The 14,141-nt window shown below is 40.5% G+C and overlaps 1 protein-coding gene across 8 annotated transcripts in view; it reads left to right on the top strand.

Moving 5' to 3' along the window:
* Positions 1-14,141, top strand: part of L3MBTL3 (L3MBTL histone methyl-lysine binding protein 3) — an 85,685-nt gene that overhangs the window by 15,601 nt on the left and 55,943 nt on the right. For all 8 annotated transcript variants that reach the window (XM_087776547.1, XM_087776550.1, XM_087776555.1 and 5 more), the window contains 4 exons: positions 7,506-7,617; positions 9,853-10,012; positions 11,024-11,162; positions 12,447-12,531. In XM_087776547.1, the coding sequence (XP_087632673.1) occupies positions 7,506-7,617; positions 9,853-10,012; positions 11,024-11,162; positions 12,447-12,531 (496 nt within the window). The remainder of the gene's footprint in view (positions 1-7,505; positions 7,618-9,852; positions 10,013-11,023; positions 11,163-12,446; positions 12,532-14,141) is intronic.

Raw genomic sequence — 14,141 nt, 5'->3', positions numbered from 1 at the left:
AGAAATACTGGTAGCATCTCAGGCAATAACTAACTACAGTGCTTTTCTCACGCAAAGCTAGTTCTTCCCTCACACAGTGGCATGTGCTGCACGGAATCTGGGGAGCCATTTCTCTTTTGGGGAAGAGTCCCCAGGAGTGTCTGCGGAAAACATCAACTACTGGGAGCCAGGTAAATCACTGATGTTATTCTAGAGAGTTAACACCTTCTGGGAAGGTGTTGTTCTAGAGAGAAGCTGGGTTCCCTTCAGGGAAGCTGGTAGGGGGTAGCGCAAGGAGGAGAAAGGAAGGCAGACTAGACTTCTCTGACCACGTGTGAGCCCCAGCAGATGTACCTAGTGGCCTGGTCTTTTCCACATGGAGATTGCTTTTTTCTGTTGCAATGTGATGTAATTAATTAGCTCATGCTGTGCTTCATCGCCGTAGATTTCTGGATAAAACTTTGCATTGCCATGAAATGATTTTACCTTACTTAAAAAAAGAAAGACTAAAAAGGAAATTTCACTGTTAAAATTGGTAAAACTCCAAAGCCAAGAAATGCCAGAATTAGGTTTGCCTTTGGATCTTTAATTGGGCTTCCTCACATGTAGTCATGGTAGAGTCTTCTCTTACGTGATCATATGCTATTTTACCACAAAATCTACCACATCATTTGCTCTGGATGCTCGATAGATTTGTAAATAACTGGGTAGAGGATTTCAGGAAGGAAAAGGAATAGTTTTGTGATTAACGCAGGTAAATCCCACACAGGAAGGCTTAGTGCTGCACTTGCTTCTACCGCAGCCTTCCTGTGCGGTGCCGAACAGCTCACTGGAACCAAAACTTTGGCAGGTGGCCATTCATTTTTTATTTGTCACTTGCTTGGGTTCCCTGTGAGATATTAGCGTTTGGTATTTAGAAATATTCTGGCTGAAATAATTTGAAGCCGGGGTTGCTTTGTAGGTCAACTTCTGGATCAATAAGGGTTGTCTTGGCAGGCCTTGACTTCTGGCTCTGTCGCTGATTTATGTGTCACCTTAAAGTCTGTTTAGCTGCAATTTCCTACTCAAGTGGAGATAATAAGGCAGACTGAGTTTGCAGTGGGGAGAAATCATTGAGAAGCCCTCTGGTACTAAGATAATTCAAGAGCACTCGGGTCGGAGGGGGGGATTGGAAGGGCCTGAGGAGTGTCTAAGAATAAAGTAGATAAACATTACTGCAGACAAGACTGAGGTATCGGCGATACCTAAGCTTTCAGCTCAGAAGTGATGAGAGAATGTTCCTATTATTATTTTTTTTTTTGAAGGCTGTAATTTGACAGTAATCCTTTCTTGCTTGTGCCTGCCCAGATAGGAAAAAAACCTTTCCTTTTGGATGCAAATTGTTCTCTCTTCATCATTACTTCAGAATTAGCCCATTGCAGTGTTACTGAAGCATCTTAAAATCAATTGGAGATTGCTTGAAGTGCTTGACTTTCTTGCTGACAGCATCATTCCAGTGAGAGGGGGTCTGGCACTGCCCCTTGGTCGTGGTGTGGAATTCAATCTCTGCTGATAATGATTTAGGGAGCCCTAAATAGCCTGGGATCCTTCTTAAGTTGTTTGTCTTTTGCTGTACTTGCCAGAGCAGGAGCGTGCAGGCAGGATTCCTTCTCATCATTAAAGAAAGGGAATAACCAGGTGCACGGGCACTTTCCCCTAACCTTCTGAATCCATGGAAGAGGAAAAATTTTGTGACCAGGCAAGCATCAGGGGTCACGTGCTTACTGAGTGCTTTGAAATAAGCTGGGAGCAGAGTACTCCAAGGCTGAAGAGCTAGAAAGAGATATTTTTATTTTCTTTTGTAAGTGGCTGAGAACAGAGGTTTTGTTTCAGGAATTACTTTGCAGTGCATTGTAACAGTAATTGCTAGAGTGCCTAAAGCTTTTTTAGATACATGCTCTTTGTTATTTCAATGTGTTGGTTTTGTTTGTTTTTTTTTTTTTTAGAAAATAAACAGTCATTCTCCTTTCAAACCTTGTAGCATAAATAAGACTGGCTTTACTGCTTGAAGAAAGAGTATAAAAATACCCAACAGCTGCTTCATTTTCTGAATGCTATCCAGCCCCTGCCTGGGGCAGGGGTTCTGTGGAAAAAATAGTATGTGATTGTGCGCGCGCGCGCACACACACACACACACACACGGAGAATGGTTGAATGGACAAGTTGTGGCATTTACTAAATTATTCAACTTAAATAATATGTAAAAAATAGTTTGGCATGTAGCAGGATGTGGTTGGACAATACAATGTCTATAGGCGACTCCTTTGCTTTAAAGAGAGGAGGAGCTGTAAGATGCCAGAAAGTCTCTGATTTATCTAAGCAGTCCCACTGAAATCACTGTGATTAAATGGTAATTAAAATCAAGAATGATGATAACTGTTTGCTGACCAGAGGTCTGAGTATAGTTCTTGGGCTTGTATCACTGGAGGTCCCAGGTGTCGGTCCTCTTGGCAGACTGCTGTATAACTCTGCTACTTTAAGTTTAGTTACTTCGTAGGCATAAAGAGCGTTTACTCAATTTACTTTTGTTTTGGATAATATAAATTTTGCAGGCTGCTTCTGAGCTGGTCCACAATCACACTGTTGTGGGCTCAAGATGAGTTTTGTTCCTGAAGTCGCTGTCAGAATGCCGCAACAATTGTCTTCGTTGCAGTGGACTCTTTGTCCTTGTCTTGCCCAGTAGATGGTAGTGTTGGCTATTTTTTCTAATTTATTTTAAAGCTATACATTAAGATGCCTGGGTTTTTTTCTTCTTTTTTGTCCTTTGCACTTCAATTTGTTCTTCGTTTTTCTTCCTTTTTTATTTTTGCCTGTTCTCCCAAGTAATATTATTACCTTGTAGAAGACAATAGTAGCCTTTATTCTGATTTGATCCCTGTGGGTACTGATAAGATCCTGTACACTCTCAAAAGGGCACAAGTAACAGCAAACAGAGATAGTCTGATCTTTGTTGCTCTGAATTAGACACATGCAACAGCGGGGACTTAATTTGAAACTAGATCGTATATATTTCTTCCCAATAGGTCGGAGTTTCTAAGAATTAATCTGCACTATGGTAGACATTTTGCATTGAATACACAGAGTATTTTTATGAAATCTGGAGAAAGAGGAGTGAAAGCCCTTTTGACATATAATTCCCCCTACATAAAACTACAGAGTGCCTTCCAGCCTGCATGATAAGGCAAAGAACTTCCATTAGAAATGGAAAGGTCCTTAAGCCGCTGGAGGAGGGACAGCAGAAGTCCACGTGCGGTGTTATGCTTAGTCACGTTCACTCGGAAAAAGTGAATTTCCGTGGTTGAGCCCAGCACATGGTGGGCAAAGAATGATGGGCTGATCAAGAAGATGGAGCACCATCTTCACAAGAAGAACAGAAGGAGCTTGTGCTTAGCCTAATAAAATTAAGTCTGGGGGTACAGAATTCCTTGCTTCAAATGCATACCCAGAGAGTAAGTGCTAGGGTACTAGAGCTATGTAATCCATAGGGTAATGTTGGGTTAAGAACAAATGGGTATAAACTGACTATGAATAGATGTAAATGAAAAGTTAGAAGAAGGTTTTCTGACAAAGGAATTCAGGAATGGACTTTCAGTAGAGGCGCTGGTAACAGAAAATCTGGCTGCTTCTCCATTGCAGCTGAAACATGAAATACTTCGTGTGATACTATTGCTTGCAGTAAGCAAAGGCTTTGTCTCAGTGACTTACGATACTTATTCCAGTCCTGTGTAAATTTTAATGCAATTTTAATTTTTTTTAAAAATGTTTATTGATAGTAATTTTGATCCCTGTAGAAGAACTTAGCATGTGGACAGACAGAAATGGTTCAGAAAGTATTTACAATGTTTGATTATTATCTATTTAAACCTTGATTTCCCTCAGTGTGTTCTTTATTTGTTGAATGAATATTAAAATGTTCCTGGGGATTAAATTAACAGTCATATAAGCGGAAGTCCTGGTATATCAGGGCATCATTTCCCAAGAATGTGAAAATGTATCTCAGCTCTGAGTGGAAGGAATCTCTAATGATGTTTAGATGGAAGCTGCTGTTTAATTCCCTTTTGATCCTTGTGGAAACTGCTAAACAAGGCAGCTAAGTAAGTTCTGTGTTGTATACTTACCCACTAACAGTGGGACTCATCTCACCAACTCAGTTTATGATACGTTTGTGTGAAAAGAACTGCAATAACTTGAAAATGTGTATTTTTGCCCCTGTTGCTCACCTGTACGTGAAACTTTGAAAGTTAAGTTTTCTATCCAAATGTTATATTTATTTCTGTTTATCTTACTGTGGATTAGCTTATGAAAGCTGTTGAGGTTTCCTTCTCTTCTTCTTTGCCTTTGATCTTTTAAGACCATTGGTTCCATTGGCTGGGATAGAGAATTATTTTCTTAAGAGGTTACTTAAAATTTGCAAACAGGCATTTGACAGAAGTCAAGTGGATTACATTCATACCCAACAAGCTTTATCATTTATTGTCTTTTAAATATCGAAGTGACAAAAATCAAGCTTCTTGTGATATTATTTAAAAAGTACTTGATAATGGCCTGACATGGTTTCCATCAGTGGGAATTTTACTGTTTGCTTTAAGAAAGGCAGGTTTAAGGAAAGTCCCTTCATCCAATGCAAATGTATATATTTACTGAAGGCGTTTTGTGACTTAAAAACAAATTTTTACTTCTCAGAAAGCTATGGATCCATCCTCAGAAGTTAGCTCAATGAAGAAAGCTATGGGTCCATCCTCAGGCGTTAGCTCAATGGCACTGTTTCCTTGCCTCTGTATCACCTGCTGCAAACTTCCAAACTGTCAAGACACGTAGGGAAGTAGATGGGAGGACTGCTCTTACTATATTTTAGCTTGGCTCACCAAAAATAGAGGAAATATTATGACAGAACCTTTACCTTTAGTTTTGTTGTCGCCTGCTTTCTAAGTAGAAGAGGCTTATGAAAGTGTTGAATTTTTTCACGGACACATAAACCACTATTAATCTAAATCCTTTTTTGTCGTGCTTCCAACAGTAGACGCTAGTTGGCATGTTGCTCTGGCAGCTCTTATCCTGTGACGGCTTTGTGCAGCATGCTGCTCGGTACATCTATTTATCCCATTTTTAAGCAATTAACCTCTGTCACAAGTTTGTCGTTGCTTTTCCTCCCCAGCTAAAACCAGAGTATGACTTCCCAGGTCTGAGGCATTTTTCCAGTCAGCTACGGAGAGCTCAGTGTGCACAGTAATGCTGAAGCTGTAGCTGGGGAAGCAGTGAGTGAAAGCAGACATATCTGCTTCAGGTTTGAGTCTGAACAGGAGCTGGAGGCCTCTGACACTGATAGAGGTGGGGCTGCGGGCAAAAACAGGAGATACAGAGGCCAGAAGAGGCAGCTGGCCCGGCAGCGTTGTTGCACCCTCCTGCCTGCTAAGGCAGTAGCAAGTGGTTACTCTCCATCCCTGAGCCCATCTTAGCGTGGTGGCCTGACGCTGCTGTGAAGAACCTCCAGTGAACGGGTAGCTGGGAGCAGCCTTCCCTGCAGTCATCTGTCTTTCATCATTTAATGCCTGTCAGGCAGCCCTCTGAAGTCAGAAGGGCTGGTAGGGTCACTGCACCAGCTAGGGTGACCTCCTTGTGTACCGTGGGAGGGCCCGGTGGAGCAGGAAAGTGTGTGTAGTATCGGGGCTGAACATCGATCGGATCATGCAGAAATATCCCAGGTATTAATTGGGCTGTTCAGAAATACCTTTGGCGTATGTATGTTCCGGATGATATTGTATGGAGGTGCAGGAGAGTGTTTCCAGAAGGTGGCTACTAACCTCTCTGTGACCCGTTGGTTGGTGGGCTGCAGCACCGTGTTTCAGTCTGCGCTCGCAGCCTGCTTGCTGAGCCAGCTGTTACAGTTAGAGCTCTTGGAAGCAAGGAAGGTTTTCCCTCTGGCATCTACCTACTGCAGAGCAGCAAAGCACCAATAACAAAAATGCGCTTAACCAAAATAGGAACCAGGCTGGGTGTGTAAGTCAGCTGTAAGACACAAGGATCCTCTTCTGAATGGTAACTCCACTGCTTTTCTTTGGGTGGAACAGTGTGACTGTCTGTCCACAAACTGGAGTATGAACACGTGGTGTTACTGCATTTGGTTGCCTTTTGAAGCTGAACTCCTGGTCTTTTCAGTCCAGATGGATTTATTGAGTTTGTCCACACTTGTGTATCTGTTGTGAGTGCAGCTGATTGCAAGTAAAAATCTTGGCTCCAGAAGTCATACGACTGTGTGAGGTCCTCCTCTTCTTCCTCCTCTCCCTCACCTCAGCTTACTATTTCTGAGCTGCTCACATTCCTTAGGACCTGGTGGCTTTTTGCAAATGCTGAGGCTGGAAGGACTGTATTAGTGAAAGCACGCTGTTGTGGTATGTATGTCATGGGGCTCACCTTTGCTTTCAGTCAGAAGGGCTTATTTTCGGTACTATACCATAGCAGGGGCTAGAGTGAGTGGGATTGATTCATCCTGCAGCCTCCGGAGGCACAGAGAAGATCAATGTAGTGCCAGGCATTTGTTCCCCTTCTCATTTTCCCAAGGTAAAGTTGCCTGACCAGAGACACAGAAATAGGCTTCATGCTAATGCTCTGAAGGAATAGTCTCGCAGGTGGGTGCTGGGGAGCTTTTGAAAGCCTCTCTCAGGTGTAATTTTTCCTGTTGATCTCCACTGGTAAGAGCACCTCACTACTAGAGACCTGCCCTCTGTGGCAAAGCTGACACCACTTTGCTGTCCAAAGCAGACGCTCAGAGACAGAACTCTGCCTTGAGCCAGCTGGGCCTGCAAACCACGTAGCGACTGGGAAGCTGAAGTTTATTTTCATCTGGTAGTGCTGTAATCATTACGGCATTTGGAAGACGCTTTTCTGCTGGCAGCAGGATGGATATAACTCCCGGTGCTCCTGTGTAAGCACAGCGTGTGGGGTATTGTTGAGCCTTGCTTCTGGCTGACAGTAATACCGTGTTCAGCGTGTAATTAAACAGCTCATAAACTGCCTTGAGATGTTTGTTTATGTGCACTTTACAGCTTTTGGAGGATGCTGAAATTTCTGTACTCTGTGAAGCATTTGTATTTGACGTTCAGTTTCCTTTTCCTCAACAAAAATACTCGGTGACTGGAGTGTGTTATTTTGCTGGCAATGAAAAGCGTACGGTTAGGAGATTTTCCCATGAATTTCCGTTACTGATTTTTTTATTCTTGTGTGTAAGTTCCATACTGATCTGCATGTGGAGGCATCTATATCAGTATCTATTGCAAATTAATATTTTTAGGTAAAAAAATGAGTTTGTATTTTGCTTGATAGAAAAAAGAAAGGCTCATTTCCAATTCCTTGGGGATAAGCAGAAGCACATAGAAATCAGGTAATATGGTGAGGACACCATGTAAAAACTATCTTGTTGAATAGAAGATGCCATAAAAAAGTGTTAGTAAATTTTTACTATACTTTATGCCATTTGTTTTGTCTTACAGTTTAGAGTGAATGAGTTTGGGGCCCTGGAAGTGATTACAGATGAAACTGAGATGGAAAGTGTTAAAAAGGCAACTGCTACCACAACCTGGATGGTTCCAACTGCTCAAGAAGGTCAGTTAAGAGGTGGTAAACATTTTCTGTAGTAGACTGTATTTTGTTTAATATATCAGTTTCTCTTAAAGATTGCATCCCAAAATAAAAAAAAACCACCACCTTATTTACTGTAATGCACAGAGTATCTCTGATTATGTTACCTGTTTCTTGGGGTGTGAATAGGTATGAGAATAAATGCATTTTAAGTTAAAAGGAAATAACTTCACTGTTAAACATCTGAAGTTCAATTACAGCCACAGTTTTTTTCTAACAGTAATTTTTTCTGAGTTTAGAATCAATATTTTCCCTCTATTTAATTTGCAAAGTAGTCGATTTCTTACTTGAAATTATTGAGAATTTTTTAGATGTTATTTTTGTTGAGCCGGTTCTCCAGACTGCCCACAGACTGCAGTTCATTTGTGACCGAAGTACTGCGCGCTCTAAACTGCCTTCACATGGTACTGGTTGTTGCTACCACTGATGTCAATGTATGTCTGCACTCTTGCCTTGCTCCTGCTGACTATGCTTTTTTTACAGTATTAAAATTAGTGTGTAGTAACCATTTATGTTTATCTTGAATGATAAAATTCTAATAGTTGTAGTATCTGCCTACCAAATGAGGTGTTTCCTGGATTTAAAATACTGCTGTAAGGAAACACCTTTTTTGTTCAAGGAAAGTTGGTTTACATGATCATAAATTCTGAAAATTCTGATACACTGAGTCCAGCAATGACGGAGTAGCGTGAAAGAGACTATCACAACTGGTTTTGCGATTACTTGCACTACCTGGGTTTTTTTTCTCCTTGTTGATACTATATTTTATCAATTTTCTTTTAAAATATGCATTCTGTAAGTCCTTTGAAAAGCAGACTTCAAAATTTTTGGTTTAATAATCGTCAGTGTGAGCACGATAAGCGAAGTCAGTGAAAGTTTTCCTTTGCTACTCCCCGACGGTTAAGTCTTAATCGTCATGTGACTTTTGTGAATAGGTGAAACATCTACACCAGTGAGAAAGTAGTTCGGGCCTCAGCTGGGAGGTCTGAAGCTTCAGACCACAGCTTCTCTCTTCTATAGGTCTGTCTCCAAGGCAGTGATAGTTGCTCAAGATTCAAATCTGTGATGAGAGTGGCAACAGTGTGATAGCGTAGTAGCACAACAGGTTCTCTCCTTAGACTGAGATATCACACTTATCTGCAGTAAAGCATATAACTTCATCCCCTATGGTGTGGTAAACCTAAAAAAAATAGTGTTGCTACTAAATTAAAGTGTGTTTATGGACACATAAACATAGCAAGTAAGAATCCTACTACTACCTTACACTGTCCTTGATTAATTTAATGCTCCCCAAAGATAAAACTATTGCTAAAATTTTCCATTGAGAAAGGAAATAGTTGTTTTGAACCACTAATGATGCTGGAGTGTAAATATAGCACGTAAATTATATATTCTGCTAGTGGAGATAGTCTGCACACAAGAGTTCATTTTACTCCCCTTTTAAAGACAATACATTGCTCAAGCAAAAGAAATAGTTTGTGACTTGAAATTTGCTTTTTGGGAGGGTGCAAAGTCAACGACCTGCTCTAGAAGCTGGAGAACTTGACAGTGCTTCGTACTTGCCTGTGAGTGAAAGAACCGGCATCCTCTCCTAGGCTACACACCTCTTTTGGGGAAATTGTAGCTTAGGATGGATGAGTAACTTAGGATTTGAAAATTTCTTTGTTACAAATTAGTGATTTTTTACTTCTGGTAGACCTCAGGCAAGTTGAGCAATAGCTACTGCTGTGAGAGACTGTAGAATGTAGTCAGTGATTTACTTCCAGAAATAAGTTCACCTATTGAAAGATAACTCCACCCCCGCAAACCTTCTTCCCAAATGACCCTATATATAGGTCAAAAATGAGGCATGTCAGCAGGAGATGAGGTGATGGACTCTGTGCAGTGATGACTCTGTGGGCAGTCAGCGCGGTGCCTGTCACAAACTTCACTCCTTCCACGAGTAGCCACAACGAGCGGTGTCGATGTGCCACTGATGACAGAAGCATGAAATCGGTGGATTGCTCTCTCTCGTGTTGCAGTATGAAAACCCAATTTGCTTGTCAGGAATACGGACCCCCTGCAGACGCTACCTCCCAGTTCCTCCTTCTAACAAGGGTGGGGTGACTTCCGTTTTTCTGTTTGCTTAGCAAGGCCTGCTGAGGATGGTTGGAAATGTATCACCTCTACCTAAGTGAAGTTACTTTTTTCATTGTGCAGCCTTTTCAGAAAAGACAGGGATCCCCACAAGGTTGAAGGAAACTGCAAAAATGGATGGACTTGTTTTCTGTGAAAACTGTTACCGCTATGGTACCATAGAAGAATTTGTTCCTGAAGGGAAATTTTGCAGCCAGAAATGTGCCCAGCAAGTAAAAAACAAGTAGGTGCTATTATAAAGCATAGAAACAAAGAATTTGTCATAAGTGCAGCATGAGATAAAAGTGGTGGGATAAAACGTTAATGGTGGGGCAAAGGGAGATATTAAGCAGACATGTTTTGGTGGATCTCTATCGGCTTATAATGTTCTTTCACTGTTTTTCACGTAAATGCATTAACAACATTTGGTTGTGTCTAACACTCGTGTTGAAGGCAGTCTTTTTTGTTCGGAGCGCGCTGTGTTCTGCTGTCAGATGCAAGCGATAAAACAGTCTATGGGATGCATGAATCAGTGTCAGACTCCCACCGTTTCATAATCATTGGAATTAAGATAATCAGTAATGAAATGGCTTGTGTGGTAAGCTAATTATAATTAAGTGGAAGAGCTGTGTTATAGATGACGGTGAGTGAAAACATGAGCATACTGTAGTTTCCCAGTTCCTTGTCTTTCAGCTAGTGCAGTTCATCTCATCATAAAAGAAGGTTTGTGTTAGTGTGTCCATTCTGTACTGCATGTTACCGCATTATGGCAGTTTTTAACATTTATGATTTTGTGCATTTTCCCTCATTTTTAGCTAATTGCTTCAAAGTTTTCTGTTCTGCTTGCTTGTTTAGCAATTTGTACAGTCACATACCAGCTTTCTCCAATTGGATTTGTCAGTCTTAACAGTTACCTTTGCTTTCCTTTCTGTAAATTGTGCTGCAGTCCTAAACATTTCACAGTTTGCTTCTCCGTGAGACTTGATGGTACATGGGAAAAGACACACTGTGTAAAACATGCAGAACTTGTTCAGTGTAAGCTGACAGCTTTCCTTTTGCAGTTGCTATTGTATGTCTTTCAGATTAATTCTTTTGACAGACGTAATTTTCAGTAGTATTTCTAAGAATATATTTGGTATAATACCCTGGGATCTACAAACACTTGACCTTCAGATTTACTTGCTTTTTACTTGTTTTATGAATATGAGAAGTGAAATAATATTGGCTTTGTGTCATTGTGTTACTCTTGTAATAGAGAACCAAAGGAGGAAAAGCCCAGCATGGAATGCAATGGGGAAGATGATTCCAAAGGCATTCGGAAAAGAAAAGCAAAATTACCTCTCAAAGAAGAGTCCAGGGATAATGGGGAGAAGAAGGAGAATCCTGATGAAACTGTTAGTATGCATCATAAACCCATTCCTGCAAGTATTTCGGTGGGAGTTTTGCCTTACATTGCAATGTCAGTAACTTCATCAGTCTACAAAGAGAAGTGACGGCATCACTCTTATCAGGGCCACAATAAGTAGTTGGGTCACTTACCAATTTAATTATGCCTCATCAGTAAATTGTAATTATTGACAATGAACTGATAAGAGCTGTTTTTTATCTCTTTTCCCTCCTTTTTTAAGAACAGAACAAGAAAAATTTAAAGGAGAAATGATACTAACCTAGACTTGCTATGTCTTCAGCATAGAAAAATAGGAATACATATTTCCCAACACCTGTTACTTTGTCACTCTGCGCATGAATGAATTACTATAGACCAATAATGTGTTTACAAAGAAAGCTACGTTACAGTTAAGAAGAGAATACTTTTGATTTTCTTAGTGTAATTTGCCTTAGAAAATCGTAGCTGAAGATTTGGTTTTGTTTTGTGTTAGTGCGTAATGTGCTTTGGGGCACCTTTTGGTTTTTTCCTTTTGGATTTATTCTTCATGTTAGAAAAAACTTATCACAGTACCTTCCCATAATGTTTGTTTTCCTGTAATATTTGTTTCCTTCCCAATAGCTGTGATACTGCTGGACCACAGTTTTGAGGGAGAAGGGGAGAGCTCTGCAACTGCTGAACTGTCAAAAGGCTGAAGACACTAGAGTTGTCAGAAGGGGATTTGTAGCTTGCTTTGTAGCAGCATCTTAGGCAAAAGTCAGGGGACACCGTTGCCTCCATGCATCTGCCCTCGCAAATGAGCACTTACTCTGTCAGTCTATTCAGATGCTAACAAAACTGTTAATACACAAACAATGAAATAAATAAAAAGGATCGGTGCCATTTTGTATTCAGTAAAGCAATTGTCCATTTGAAAAAAAGCAGACTAAAGCTGTGAGAGGTTTTCCTTTAAATTATTTTGGAAGCATGAACATATCAAAGATACTGCTATTTATCTCCGGCTCAGCCAGGCCTGCTGAAGGCTTCGTGATCTGTCCCTGGCTTAGACAAGGCTGGCTGGCTGAGTGCTGGCTGTTGAGAGTCCTTCTGTCTGTAATTTTCACTGTTTGCTGTGATTTGTCACTGATGGCTTGCTTTGTTTTTATTAGACATCTGCAGGTTTGTTTGAGGTAGCAGAGAGCTACATCAGTAGCCATTTGAATGAAGTCACAGTTAAACCTTGGGTGTCTCCATTTTTACTGTAGTAGACTTCTGAACTAATGAGGTTACTGTACTCTGTTTTTTAATTTAGGAGGACAAACCTGAAGGAAGGATTTTGAGAGTCTCACAGAGAGCCAGGAGAAAAAGAAAAGGGGAAATAACAGTCTTGAAACAAAGTAAGTTAGATTATGAAACAAAAATCTCAACTATCAGTTCTTTAGGTAATATCCACCTCTTATTGTGAATTGCCAGCATTGTTTCACTGAATTTGTATTCCCCATTGAATACATTTTTTTCAATTCTGTAAAAAGAGAGTGCCAGTGTTATTTATAGCAATTAAGTTTTAAGGATTGAAGAACTAAGAGAGCCAAGTGAAAACGGGGAAAAAAACCCATCACTTGGAGATTGATTACCTTTTACAAAGAGCCAGTTTATATACCTCTGGCAACGTGGAGGAGGATATAGTGAGTGTAAATGTAATTGATGCACATTTTAGGGGGGGTTTTTTCATCCCTTTAAAGAGTGCTGGTATTAAAGGGAATCAGGCCCATTGAGTTCCCAGATGTTGAAAGACATGTATTAAGCAGAAGCAGAAGTTTACTTTTGTTTCCTTGGGGATCAATTTTCTATCTACAGCATGTGCTGGAAAGAGACACATTTATGGAACTGTTTAGGAATAATTGCTATAATCAGTCCAAAGGGACATACACTGCATCAAGCGGCGTAATAAAACATATTTTAAATGAATGCTGTTTTTTCAAGCTATTTATATGATAGATACTTTTAGGAAGAATCAGAGAATCAGCAGCTATTACACCTCAGTGGTACACCAAGCACAAACCTACATCTTGCCCTTCAAAGTGTTTCTTATGGTGGACTGGGAGCCATTACCAGAAGTTGCCGGGCCACTAATCAGCACAGAGCTCCAAGTAGCTCTGCTGCACACTAGGCAGATGAAATACTGATGGAAATGCAACACATAAAAGTTATGGAAGATCCCCCTCCCGAGACAGAATTACTCCTGAACTATAAATATTATTTCTACAGTTGTTTCCAAAGCTGAGGTGATAAGAAGTGTGTGAGATACAAGCACAAAGCCGATGCTCTATGGAAATCACTGCTGTCCACTGACAGAGTGATCTGTACAGCTTTCTTCTGGGTTTTTTATTTGGGAAAATGTCAGTTCAGCACAAGAGATTTGGTATAAAAGACCAATTTATATTCAGAACCAAGCACATAACTGTGTATTATTGTGCTGAGCAACACATCTCTTAAATGGATTAGATAAAAACTGGGTAAATAACAAATAAAATGAATGTGCTTTAATAGCATTGAGCGATTGCTGTCATTCTGAAATTTGTTATCTTTTGGTTACATTATCAGCTTTCTTTGGGAGAGTTTGGCATCACCATTGTTACAGTTCATGTTTTAATCATAAACGCACTTAGCCAGACTGTTGATTAAGGGGCTTATTTCTCTTGTGAGTAGCCCACAGTCAGGGTCAGGCCAGAATCACACTGTGGACTGTGAGGAATCCTCCTGGCGGCGTGAGCTTATGGTCTGAAGTGCTAAGCTGCACAGCGGAGGCATTTTAGGTGAAGATCAGTAGAGCAGAGTGGAGGTGTATGAAAGTAGGTACATACATGGCCAGCCTCATGAACCATCTGTTTTTGAAGTTCCTGGCTTTTGCTAGTGCAGTTAGTGCCTTATTTTCAAGGCCTAAAAACTGCTACTCACTGATGTGACTGTAGCCAATATTAAGATGAACTGTAGCCAATATTACGAT

The sequence above is a fragment of the Nipponia nippon genome, unplaced genomic scaffold (genome assembly GCF_047370975.1).
Source record: "Nipponia nippon isolate SJK-2023a ecotype South Korea unplaced genomic scaffold, ASM4737097v1 scaffold_4, whole genome shotgun sequence".
Classification (NCBI taxonomy): Eukaryota; Metazoa; Chordata; class Aves; order Pelecaniformes; family Threskiornithidae; genus Nipponia; species Nipponia nippon.
Note: the sequence above shows the minus strand (reverse complement) of the source record. Positions and strands in the feature narration are given on the sequence as shown.